We start from the raw sequence: 13,992 nt of genomic DNA, 5'->3' as shown, positions 1-13,992 counted from the left end.
TGCTTATTTGTAAATATAGTCAGCCGACATTTCAGTTAGTAACAAGAATTAGGTAGATTCTACACGAAGGCTTTGTTCAAACTCCATTAATAAGTTTAACTCGATTGTTATTGTTTGGTGGAATCTATGTATCTCTTTAATAGAAGGAATGCTGACTGAGACTTCTTGTTTACTGTTAGCTCTCTTTTACCTAGTTATGTCACATGTAGAGGATTAAATGGAACCGTAATCACATGCCCAACATTTGTTTTATAATCAATAAAGACTCATTGTACAGAAATGAGCCAGGGCTTTTCACGTGCCTAAACACTGGATTGTTTTCGAGGTAGGGGAGGAAGGCTGTATGGTAAGTATTTAATGCTTCTGACATCTAATTAAAAATGAAAGATTGCTGAAAATGAAGATATTGAAATTGATTGTGGAGCTTCACAAACTGGTGATGAGCCGTTGCTGTCGTAAAGTTTCAAGATGTCGATACCAGAAGTGTTACTAGGTATCTCGAAATTATGGACGTATGTGAGCAGCATGATGTTGAGAATTAAGGGCACTGTTAGGGTCCTGCTTTTCAGCAGCATGGCTGACAACGCTGTTGTGCACATCTTACTTCAATATTGTTTGAGGTCGTGTATCTCGAGCATTGTGGTTCTCTCAGGCTATCACTCTTATCATTAATCATTTGAATAGGATAGTTTTGACACTTATGTGTATATGCTGGAGATTGGCAGTGTCATAACTAAGCTCATTGGAATCTGCTTTTAAATATTGTATAGCCATGATTTACGGTTTCCAGGCTTTTCAGAGTCTTAAGGATGTTTTATAACCAAAGGGAAATGTTTCAGTACAACGTAACAGCAGTTAAGGACTCTAAAGAAAATCAAAATTTAAGGGAAGGGTGGACATTAGAGTGGGGCACTTAAAAATAGGATTATTTAATTTAAAACAGGTAATAGATAGATTAATCTTAATGAGAAGGATGTTAATAATTCCTTTTCTTACCAAACACCAGTGCAGTGGTATAAAAACAAAGGAAACTGGATTAATAGCAAGTGGTATTTAGCAAGGTAAGTGAATTGCATATGTTGATTGTTTTACAGAAACCTGATTGCAATACGAAAGCTGCTCAGGTTAAACTTTATGTTCAAATAGTCATAACCTTTAGAACAAAAAGTAGTTTATAGCTGCTAAATATTTCAGGTAACCAAATTTCACTTAATATGGTGGTACTGGTAGTTAGAGAAATATTTTTCTCCTTAGGTTCTCAGGAGGGACACAGGACATAATACTGTCTCAGTCCTGTTAGAGTGTATTGGATAGAAACTACTTGGTAATGGCAACTGAGTGGCAGGTTATACGGTGTAAGTTTGCAGGGGATGCAGGAGCTTGCAGAAGAGATGCTGATGGGGAGGGATATGCAAGAGGGCTCTGTAGTGAGGTAGAAGCAGGTCATGCCAGCAGAGAGCAACAGCTTTGCCTCTCTGATCAGTTCCTGGGAAAGAAGGAAACAGTAAGAGAGCCTGCAGGCTGTTCATCTTGGATTTACAGGCAAAGGGTCAATGGATGATGGCTGTTTAGATCTTTATCCTGATGTTATGTGGCTATTTTTATGGTCCTAGCCAGAGCACATAGGTAGAACACACCACAATCCTCATGGTTAATGCATTTTTCTTCTGTAATTTTGAAGTTATGTGTCCTTGATGTACCTGGGAACCATGCCACAGACTATTCTGAAGAAAAATCCACCATTTTCCAAGACTAAAATTCTATTAACTTGTTGCAATTTATTCTAGTCACAGAATGCATCTGTGAGTTAACAAACAAACAACTTACTTTGACAAGTACATTTGAATAATAACAAATGTTGTTATCCTTGATATTAAAACCCAAATGTTTTGATTTACTGGAGACTTCTGTTGACTAAAATTGTCGATTAGTATTTATAGGAAATACATTCTGTTCACTTTTGTATGTGAAGTTGAGGAAGCTGGAGTCTGTGCATTGTAGGATTTCAGTTGTTTTCTTTTAAAAGCAGATACTGCCATTTGCACAAACATTTTATGTGATACTGCTAGTTGTGCAATCTAGATTAGAATAAAAATAATGTGTGATTACTGAAAGTTTAACATTTCTTAGTCTTTCAACTTTTTTTGGTGGTGTTCCCTGATAACTATGTTAAACTTCTGCAAGGTTTGCTTTAGAGTGATAATATGTTCTCAAACTACTTTACAAAAAAAAAAAAGTACATATACCTTGTCACTCTTGAAAAAAAGTTTCTGTTTTTTAAGCCACTATGAATAAATTAGTAAGCAGTTGACAAATAAGGGATGCTAGTGACCTATTTGATTTGGCTGTGCAAGTGCCAGTGGTGCAAGTGCGTAGTCTTATCAGCAGAAGAGGCTAGAAGAGGCTACAAAAGTAGTTGCAAAAGCCATTTATTTTCTCAGAGTACATTTAGTTTGTGACTTCAGTACTTTTCAGTTATTTCAATTTCTATTGCTTCTATTCTGGCTTGGAAGCAAACAAATATAGGTTCAAGTGAAAACAAGCAAAAAGCCACAGCCACAAAGCACCACCAAAGAGGTTGTTTTAAAATATAGCTGGTTATTGAAACCTGGAAATTAGAAGCTGTTTATACCTGTCATGAGCTTATGGTGTACCTGCATCTATATCTTAAAGTGAATTTTGTGAAAGTGGGACAAGAGAGCCAAGAATGGGCTGTGAGGTATTATAAACTAAATGAACTAGGAGGATCTGCATAGTAATACCATGTTTCATGGCTCTTCAAGCCATGCTCATTTACCAACATCTTTATAGTCTGTGAACATCAATTTTGAATTTTTGCTTTCACAGATGTGGCAAACCTAAGCTACTTGTTTTTGTGTATTAAACTAAATGGTCCTTAGCTGTTCTGTTTTTTGAGGTAAGGAGGTCTGATCTAACAGGCTGATCTCTGTTTGAGTAAGTCTAGATCAGAAGGAATATATAAGAGGAACTAAGGCAGACAAAGTGAAAACAAGTTAGTTCCAGGCTTCAGAATAGTTTTGATTTTCTTTTGCTGAATATAGACCTGTAAGTTTTGTTTCTTAGTCATTCAGTATTCAGGTTCAACATCTTGAACTGAAAGCTCATATTCTGCTGCAGCCCAAAGATACCTGATGGAGATTGGTGTCATAAATGGGAAGAGCCTGCTTCTGGTGACACAGGAACATTTGACCAGAAGGATGACTTCTGGTTTTGTGTTCTGGGCTAGGTACTTGTATATAAAATACCTTTATTGGTCTATATAAGGACCCGGGTGTTCTAACTGACAGCCGGCTGAATATGAGCCAGCAGTGTGCCCAGGTGGCCAAGAAGGCCAACGGCATCCTGGCTTGTATTAGAAATTTTGTGACCAGCAGAAGAAGGGAGGTGGTTGTCCCTCTGTACTCAGCACTGGTGAGGCCACACCTTGAGTATTGTGTTCAGTTTTGGTCACTTCAGTATAGGAGAGATACCGAGGTGTTGGAGCGAGTGCAGAGGAGGGCAACAAAGGTGGTGAAGGGCCTGGAGAACAGACCTTATGAGGAGCGGTTGAGGGAGCTGGGTCTGTTCAGTTTGACGAAGAGGAGGCTGAGGGGGGATCTCATCATGCTCTACAATTACTTGAAAGGACATTGTAGAGAGGTTGGTGCTGGTCTCTTCTCACCGGTAATTAGGGATAGAACCAGGGGGGATGGTTGCAAGTTGCAACAGGGCAAATTTAGGCTGGAGATTAGGAAGAAATTCTTCACAGAAAGAGTGGTCAGACACTGGAACAGACTGCCTAGGGAGGTGGTTGAGTCGCCATCCCTGGATGTGTTTAAGTGTCACTTAGATGTGGTGTTGGGTGATATGGTTTAGGGTGAACTTGTAGTGTAGGGTTAATAGTTGGACTTGATGATCCCAAGGGTCTTTTCCAACCTGAATTGTTCTATGATTCTATGTTTCTATGATATTTCTGTCAGAAGTGACTGAATTATTCCTCCAGCACTCCTAAGTGGGTAACATTTGTCCTGTGTTTCACTTGAAAATTCTCCTCTTGCATCCCTTCTCAGGTAGGACTTTTTTTCTTTCAAGGAATTACAGTCTTATGCTAATGAAGCTTTTGTGAGCGTAGACACTTGAACATATTAGACTAATTTCTGGCCCACCATGAAATCAAGCATTCTTTACAGTTAGATAAAGAACAGCTAAAGACCTTCGAGCCAAATAGTGCATTTTTTAATTATTATTTTTTTCTTTCTCTCTGAGCCTGTGGTACTTAGAAAAGGCCTGGCTTTGTCAAGTATGTGTTTAAAAAGTAGGAGAGAGGAGTTGAATTTTCTCTTAGCAGACTTTTAAGTCAAACTGTTAACTCTGTAAATTATGTAGACTTGCACTGTATCTGAGTGTAGATAATTGTCTCAGTAAATTGTTTATACCTGACTGAAGTCGTTCTACCTCTACAATATTTTTCTCTTGATTTGACTTTTAGATTTGTACTCCATTCAGAACAGCAGTCCTGTGACATTTTTTTTTATGTTGAACCATCTTTGGTACTTTATTTATTGAATTTCTTTTTGATATTTGTTTTATCAGAGGAGTAAGTTAATAAAACTCAATTAATCTGTCCTGGATAATTACATGTTATATATAATGCCACTATTCTACTGTACTGCAGTACTACAGCATTGGCATTGTGCTATTTTTAGACTAAATAACAGACTGTCATGCCCAGGGGACAGGTTTTCTAAGTAGCACAATGAAATGATATTTTTCGCCTTCTTGCATCAAAGTGGCCTTATAATTTTGATACTAAGAATTGATGAAGACAAACTGGAACAATATCTGAAGACGCATGTAACTCAATGTCCTGGTTTGGGCTGGAATAGAGTTAATTTTCTTCCTTTGTTTCTTAGGTATAGTTTATTTAAGGGTATTTCTTTGGGACAGCTTGCTGAAGTGACTTAATATTACCGTTGCCATTACTTAGGCATTATCATTATCATTAGATAGATATTGACAACTGCTATTTTGCAGCGCTTATCAAACAAGCAGAGATTTCTTCTGGGACTTGGGGAGTACAGGAATCATAGGATGGGTCTTGACAGACCTATACCTCATAATTATGCATTCTAATATGTGCTTGTTTCATTTAGAAAACCCACTAAAGATGAAAATTCAGACCTTCTTTGAGCAGTGTATTAGAACTGCATGATGCCAGCTTTGCCATGTGAAACTGCAGGGTGATTGTATAGATAACTATGGCATTTTTTGAAATAAAGTATCAATAGTGCCTAATAAACCTGTGTGTAATTATTTTACAACAAAGACAGTTTCAGTTTGACAGTTGCTAGCTTTGTCCTTTCATTATAGAAAATCTTACTGCTGGTGCCAGCAGAACTGTCCTCCCCCAAATTACAGGAAAATAGACACTTCTTGTAATAATTTTTACTATCTCTTCCTGGTTTATGTCCCAAGGAAGCTAATAACCTGAGACAGGTTACAATGACAACACAAGGGCATTGGTAACTACAAAGTTAATCTTTATTGCTTATAGAGCCTCTGCTCTATAAGCATTATCTTCCAAGATATCTATAAGCATTATCTTCCAAGCATTTAAAATATTTTTTGTTGTTTCTTTTCACGCATGGAAAAGAGATTTTAATTCTAAATTAAGAGGAAAAAGCCTAGGTATTATCAAAAAGTATTGACTTAGAAAAAGTGACTGTGGGGTGGGGAAAGGCATGATAAAATGCTTTCCCTGTAGAATAGTGATGTAATGTGCAGGCTTGTTGGAAATGGGGAGTAAGCATGCTTTATAGTGTATTCAGAAAATTTGTGAGTTTGATGTTCTGAAACAAACACTGAAGTGTGATGTGTTTGGAAGAACTCAGCGGGCCATGCTCAAGGGTAGTTGGGCTCAGGCTCCTAAGCCAAGTTGACTGTACCACATTATGGTTTGACACTGTGTAGTTTACACAGTTTTTCCCTTCAGCACTTTGTGAAGACCACTTATACAAGATTCATTAGAGCTGACTGAATTGAGCAGTGCTCAGCGGGCAAAGCTGTGTGAAATAAATTTAAGGTTAGAAGCCAAAAGTTTTAAGCCAGGGTGGGTTGATCCCAGCCAGCAAACAAGCACCCACTGCCTTACCTGCTCCCACATACAGAGCCCCCAGTGCAATGGGAGAGAGAATCAGAAAAGCAAAAGCAAAAAAAACCTCCTGGGTTGAGATAAAGGCAGTTTAATAAGTGCATATGGGGAGGTGAAATAAGTGATGCACAGGCAGTCACTCACCACCTCCCACAAGCAGACTGATGCCCAGACAGACTTTGTACAACTCAAGGTTTGGAAAGCCTGCCAAACAGTGTTCTTGCTGAGTATGACAATGTAGAATATCCCTTTGGTCAGTCGGGGTCAGCTGTCCAGATTGTGGCCACTCAACCTGTTGCCCACCCCCGGCCTATTCGCTGGGGCCTAATTAATTCCATCCCAGCCAGAGGAAGTACACAAACCTACAGGAGTGCCTCTCTCCCACCCCTCCTTCCCCTAAAAAAATTTAAATATTAAAGGTAAATCTTTCACTGGAATATTTTTAAGCTTGCATAATATCAAGCTTGTGCTTGAGAGTACCAAAAGTGAAACTGAATGTGTTCCATCATTCATATTTTCTCAGCAGGTGTAAAGGACATTTATTTTCTTTTTTTGGACTACTTTAAAATTGTCAGTAAATGTATTAGGAAGCCTTCCCTTAGTGGTGCACTACTGTGTGCGTACCATACATTGTTCAGGATAAAAATGTTTTTGAACCTAAAATGAATGAAGGCTCCTTTAAAAAGGGAATGGTAATGTGGAGAATTACGTGTTGTTGTAGTGATTCATGTGAGAATCAGTCTTTTTAGTGCTGTCATGTGGTTATAAACCATACTGTGAGCACACCGGGTAAGATTCATTTGACATAACTTTAGATGTGCCTGTCTGAACCAGTTGTCCTTTTATAGTCAGTGAAAAGTACCACATTCCCAGGGAAAGATTTATTTAATCCAAATGCTGCATCTAAAACCAGTGAGATGAATCACTTCCCAGAAGCACCTTTTGCTTTCCATTGATGGTAAAGAGAATTTTGAAAATTATCCCAGATACACATAGCTGTAATTCAGATCTCTAAAGAATTCCATTCAACAATTAAACATTTAAAAATAAAATAAAATAAAAAAAAAATAAAGGAATATGTTCCAGTTATGGAAAACATTCTCTTTACATTTTTGTTATCTCTGTTGTTCTTTGTAGTCATATTGATAAGTTTCGATTAAGAAGTCCATGTGATCGGCATGCATATTAGTCACTGAAAAGTTGATTTCATTTAGCATTCTAAACCTTACCTAAAGGAATCTTCATTCATGCACCTGAAGAAGAATTTTCCTAAAAAAAATGAATTAATTGCTTAGAAATTTCATGGTTTAGGTAATGTCTAGAAAATTGTAACTTGTTTTTTTCTGCCTGGGTATACCACTGCTTCTGTCAGACTACTGTGTTGTAATGATTGAATTGGATCTCTATCTTTATAAACGAAGCAATATCAGTCTGATTGCACATTTTTTTAGCTCTCACTGGTGACTGTGAAATCAACTCAAAGTTGTTTTGTGTAAAATATGTTCCAGATTGAAAATGAATTAATCTTGGATCTTATATGATGGCTTTTTTATTATCCAAGGTAAAGGGTTTACTAATTTTCTCTTTAAAACAACTAATTGATTTGAGATTTTAAGGAATTCCCAGTCCTATCCCAGCTGGTTATTCCTAGCTCTTTCCTTGTGGAAATTTATGCCAAATACCAAGTCACTAGCTGTTTTGCAGTGCCTAGAAAGACATTTATGAACATCAGGGAGAGGAAGAGAATTAATAGTTTTGTTTCCACGCTGCTTACCACCTATACTTATAAGGCAAATATGTTTTTATATTATTTTAGCTTAAAATGCTTCTCACAGACTAGTCCAAAACAGATGAGGATGGTTGTCACATTAAGTGTGATATGCCCTCCTTTATTTTTGGCTTTAAAAAAGGCAGAGCAAGTGCGACAGTAGTTAATTATGAGAGGGAAAGAAGGAGTACCTTGGTCCTCATTGGACCTGGATGTTTTTAGGGTTGTAGTAATTTTACCATTGTGATAACTCAGTTTTTCAGTGGAACTGTCTGTTAGTATTCTGGAATTTATATTCTTGGTTTTGGGTTTTTTTTTAAATGAATGCAGATAGGAATTAAAGGAAACTAGAAAGAAGTGCTTCTTTCATGGCAACGAAGAGCAAATTTAGAGATTAAAATGTCTGAAGACTTTGATTTAAATATTTCTACTATGCTTTCCTTACGCAAGACAAACACATAAAATATAAGTCTGTTACTGCAAATGGAGAAAAAAGGGTTACAATAAAGAACTTTGGTTTCACTGTAGATAAGTGCAATCAAATTTCACTTTATGATTGATAAATATGAAATTGAAAGAGAATCCTTGCCTGCTCAAATGTGTGTGGAGATTTACTATAAGAGAAAAAGTTGTAGATGGTTATAGAGAATACCTTCTTCCCTTTGTATTATGTTTATAATTAAGATGACATTTGAAGACACCAGTATCTCTTCCAAAAAATATATTCTTAACAATGCATTGTTTCAATTGTAGAGGTTGGTAGTCCTTGGAACTGTGAATCAGAGGAGGTAGAAATGTGTAAAAGTAAATAGAAATGTCTAGTTTAGGTACCATGAAACGTCTTCCAAAATATGGATGCAAAACATGGCAAAACACACTGTTCTGGGAATTTTTTCGTAGTTCATCTATTTAACATGAAAGTAATTGTAATGAAGAATATTTTATTTGATCTCCCTGTAGTCCATGTTTTCACATTTTACTGTTTTTACTGTGTATTTTTATTACTGTGTCATTCTTTCTTGAGCAGAATGCACTCATGTTTTTCATTTAACCAAAACAATACCAAATGCCTCTCAAATTTTTCTGGAATCTTATGCACTTCCTAAGAACCTTATGCTTGGCAGTTATTTGGGTTTTTTTTTTAATTATGTTGATGAATTTGCATTGAAAAATCTTCATGTCTTCAGTTTTGTTTGTTTGTTTGTTTTTAATAAAATTCTCCTTAGAATAAGATCTGAGCTCTGCTTTCTTAGATGGTTGTTTCCTCAAGCCTGTCAGTGTTTAAAGAGCATTTGGACAATGCTGTTAATGCCATGCTTTAACTTTTTCAGTCACCCCTGAAGTGGTCAGGCAGTTGGACTAGATGATCATTCTAGATCCCTTCTGACTTTAACTGTTCCATTCTATTCTCTCCTCATTTCTGTCCGTTTTTCAGAATTTGATTTGAATAATCTGATTCTGAAGAATTCTGATTTTCACAGGTAAACAATTTAATTCTAGGTGTTCAGCTGCAGATATTTTACTCCGTTTCGAGAGCTGATCTGAATATCTTATCAGACATGTGTAGACATTTTCTCTAACTTGGGGAAGTATTTCACTTCTGTTCTAAATCAAAAGGGCTTAAAAGACTAGCCTAAGTTCTGTGTCGATGTGGCAGCTTAGGAAGAAGCACTTGTATTGCCTATCATAATAAATGAGAGAAGCTCATTGAGGAATGGCTGCCGTATTCAGAAAAGTGGAGATTCTGCGTAGTGCAGTGGGTTTTGAGGATGGTGGTGTAGGTTAAGGTAGATACATGCATCAATTTTTAAGGGGTATCAACCTTTCATGGTAGACAACTTTGGTATAGGAAAGATTGCCTGATTTGCTTATAACTGCCTGTTTAGTACATCCTCAGTAGGAATTGACATTTGTTGGCAATATCCATCTGACTTACAACCATGATCTCAACATTAGTTTGCTGCTTCGTTTCTTACAGCTGTGTTGTGAAAGATGCAGAATAGTTAAAAAGTGATAAATGAGCCTGATAAAGTACAAGCGGTAATTCAGGGTACTTAATCACAGTGAAAACATGGTCTTTACTGAATATTAAATGTTTACTTGAAGAATGCAAAGTAAGACTGAGTGTTTGATATAAGAAAAAGGTTGTATTTGAGATCTATGATATGTAAACAGCACTGATTTATGCTATGGTATACCAGTTCCTGTAAGGATTTTTATCTTAGTGTTCACTTTATACTCTGGCTGAAATTTGTCTTACCACAGACATCTTCCACACATTCTATTAAAAATAAGATACTGAGTGGCAGTGTGATCTAACTTTGTCTCTGGTGTTTCATCCAGGTTTGTAGCCAAGTTATAAAGTTGCAAGTTCATTATGAGTTTTTACAGTTGCCTACTGACAGTTTTTGATGTGATATAGTTACTTAAAGCAGTACCCACAAGGACCCAAGATCTCTCTTTTTTCTGGCTGATAACAGCAGATTTGAGAGCCTGTCATTTTGTACATATGGGTGAAACTAGTAATGGGTTGTTGCTTTCCATTTTCTAACTTGGAACGCTTGCATGTTGTTGCCTAAGTCCTTGATATCAGAAGAATCTTTGAGCTCTCAGTAATTGGTGTTTTTTAACTGTATTTGATTTTTGAGTCTTCAGCAAACGTTGTTGCTTCACTGATCTCCATACTTGTTACCAGCTCATTATCACTGTGATTCTCCACTGATAACCTCTCTCTCTTGTGAAGACTGACTTGTAATTCCTCTTTACCTCCTGTCTTTTGCTTGGGAAATGCAAGTGCAAAAATATTGTTAGAGAATGCTTTTTTTTTTTTTTGGTACTGAATAGTCTACTTCTTTTCTTGAATGAATTATGTTTTATTTTTTATGTTTTAAAGCAGGGATGCTTGCTTTGTATTGGTTCTTGAACAATTTTTAACCATGGTCATTTATTTCTGTCTACTCACTTCTTTTTTGTTTAGATTTTCCTTGTCTTCTTTTTCTTTCTTTTTTTTATTTATCTTGATTTTTAGGATGACTTCTTTAAACAAGCAACCCTCACCCTACCTTCTTAAGTTTTTGCCATCACTGTTAATTAGTTCATTACTTTGTTTCCTTTACTGAGGAAGCTGATTTTAATTATAATTATAATTATGATTATTGTTAGTGACTGAAATATGCTTAGACTGCAGTTAAGGGAAAATAAGGCACATTTTAAGGTTTTATTTGCTGAAATTAGAAATCACTCCGATGGAGTATAAATGTCTTGCTGCCAAATGGATGAGTGAAATAATCATAGTACCCACTGGTTAGTCCCTAGCCCAGTAGAAGACTCTCCATAAACCAAATTTTGTCATAATTCAGTGTATATTTCAGTGCGGATTTGCTGAGATGTTTTATATATACAGACAGATTGTGCTTTTTTTCTAAAAGAAGACTTTGAATATTGACTTAAGTTTAACCATCAAAAGAATTTAACAATGGTGCTTTCAAAATTCTTCAAGTTTACTAGGATAAAGTAGGATGCTTAAGAGCCAGGCTCTATTTCCTTCAAAACTGAAAAATGTTTCTGACATTTAAAAGGGAATTGTATTTTTTTAAACTATGTTTCATATTCAGTTCAGTAGGGCGTTTTGAGTTTATCTTTCTTTATGTTACGCAAGTGACCTAAATTATTGAATTCCATTTCTAAAGATACAGGTGGGCTTGACTCTGTATTTTGCAGAAGTGTGTTAATTCATTTTTTCTTTGCCTTCCCTCCCTCCTAAAACATGTTGTACTCCTTAATTGTAGCTCGGAACTTTGGATAGCATTTTGCAAGTACCTGAGTAGATAGGAGTCAGGCTGTAATTTCATTAGTACTGCTATTAAATCACTTTTCCTCTGAGTGCTTGGTCCTCTCCCAGTGCCGTCTTTCCCTTGCACCAGCAGGAGGTTTCCTTGGCTGAACATGAACTGATATGTGGTATAATTAAGCAGGTTTTCCCTGTCTGTGCTGGTCCAGAGCAGATCACTGATTGTTTCTCTGAGCATGAGTGCGTGGCTGTTTGGGTGCTACAATAGAAAGGGCAGTAAGGTCTTGCAAACCTGTAACTAGGGGCTTATATCTAGAGCAAAACATAGCTAAGTTACTTTCAGTGTCTTTTGATTTATGAGCAGGCAAAATTCTCTTCAGAAAACTGTAGGAAAGCCTCAATTGCTTTTGAACTTCTCAGGTACTGCAGTGTCTGTATCTCTCTGGGCCAAGCTACCATTTCAATTACTTTATAGGAAGGAATATTTCAAGTATATTTTGATTTTATTTTATTAAAATCGTGTATTCAATACTATGACAAAATCGAAGGTTGCATTATATGATATTACTGTTTATATTTTGTACAAGCTATGTTTTGCATAGCATGATTGTTATTTTGCTCTCTTAGGATCAGAGCTGTTATTTTCCTCATCAAAATTACCTCTCTTGTCATGCAGAAAATTTCAGGGTCGGTCACAATGTCGAGAGGTGACGTCCCTGCCCAAAACAGGGAGGTTGGACTAGATGATCTCTAAGGTCCCTTCCAGCCTATACCATTCTATGATTCTAAGCTGCCTGAAACAATGAAGGTATGAAAGACACTAAACTATGTATTTCACATTGTAATGTTGTTCTTGTTTTCTTTTCTAGCTGGTTGGTGGCGAATTTGATCTAGAGATGAACTTTATAATCCAGGATGCAGAGAGCATTACGTGCATGTCAGAGCTTTTGGAGCACTGTGATGTAACGTGCCAAGCAGAAATCTGGAGTATGTTCACAGCCATTCTACGCAAAAGTGTCCGTAATTTACAGACTAGCACGGAAGTTGGCTTAATTGAACAGGTACTACTGAAGATGAGTACTGTGGACGACATGATTGCAGGTATAAATTGCCAACTGATAAAATAATTATTGCATTCTTGAACTGTCAGTGTTTTGTGGTTATGGAAGGGATGTCTTGGTTTTTACTTACAGTTTTATTTTGATTTGTACTGCTATTGAGTCAGAAGCACTTTTTTATCAATTTCAGGAAAATGCCAAAGTTATATTCTTAGTTTAAAATAACTGCCTGTTAAGTCGTCTGAGAAGATACCATCTTAGTGATAAAAAGAATTTGAAATATAATTAAGAACAGTATGTGTTAGATTTCATAACTGTCAAGCTAATAGTTTTTTAAGTGCCTTGATCATTTTGAAATATTCAGATGTTAGAAAAATTATTATGATCCACTTCAAATATAACTTACATCTGACAGCTTTCATACCTTCTAATGCTGGACATTTGGATTATATTAAACTATCATTTCATAAAGTGTAGCTGTGCTCCCTATAATATCTCTTCGGTTTTTATACTTGTGGTTTTTAACATCCTATAGTTTTTACATCCTATAGATTAAAAAATAAATAGCACTCTTTTTTCGCTTACTAAAAATAAGTGAGGGACTTGCACAGCTAATGTTTTCATAGTACTTTCAAAGTAGTTTATGTTAATCCATACTATGTCCTCTCAGTAGTAGTTAAGTACAGATTGTAATCCCGAATTACTTGGTTAGAGGAGCAGGTTTGGTTGTCACATTTAAAAATTGTAGCTGACAGCTATACATGATTAATGTTTATTTACTTATTTTTCTTGGGAAAAACTTAAACCAATCAGTTTCTTTCAGCTCAATGTGAAAATAGTTTGGTTTTGTATAGTTTGGGATTGATAGTTGGATGCTTAAATTGTGAGGGATTTTTGAAAGACTGAGAAGGTTTGCCTTCCATAATTCAAAGATTTTAGTTGATATTCTGACACATATATGGACTATGTGGAACAGTAAACCAGGAAGGATTTCAGACCGGAAAAAAGAGGAGGATAACAGCAACATGAAAACTGGAGTATTCAGGAATGTTTTTGTCTTTGGTTGAGTTTTTTTTTTCAATATAAAGTTGTCTGTAATATATTTGAAAATGTTACATTTTGTATTTCAGAGCAAGTCTTGGAGAACACCTTGTTAATTAGATGTGTGCATGTAAATGCTAAAACCAGAAGTGTTATGCTAAATATTGTTCTACGAGATTCTGAC

The 13,992-nt window shown here is 36.2% G+C and overlaps 1 protein-coding gene across 1 annotated transcript in view; it reads left to right on the top strand.

Annotated features, from left to right (window-relative positions):
* Positions 1-12,578: 12,578 nt before the first annotated feature.
* Positions 12,579-13,992, top strand: part of NBEA (neurobeachin) — a gene marked incomplete at both ends in the record, with an annotated part of 78,991 nt that continues 77,577 nt past the window's right edge. The window contains 1 exon segment of the mRNA XM_009878887.1: positions 12,579-12,810. Coding sequence (XP_009877189.1) covers positions 12,579-12,810 — 232 coding nt within the window.

The sequence above is a fragment of the Apaloderma vittatum genome, unplaced genomic scaffold, assembly GCF_000703405.1.
Source record: "Apaloderma vittatum isolate BGI_N311 unplaced genomic scaffold, ASM70340v1 scaffold10041, whole genome shotgun sequence".
NCBI lineage: Eukaryota > Metazoa > Chordata > Aves > Trogoniformes > Trogonidae > Apaloderma > Apaloderma vittatum.
Note: the sequence above shows the minus strand (reverse complement) of the source record. Positions and strands in the feature narration are given on the sequence as shown.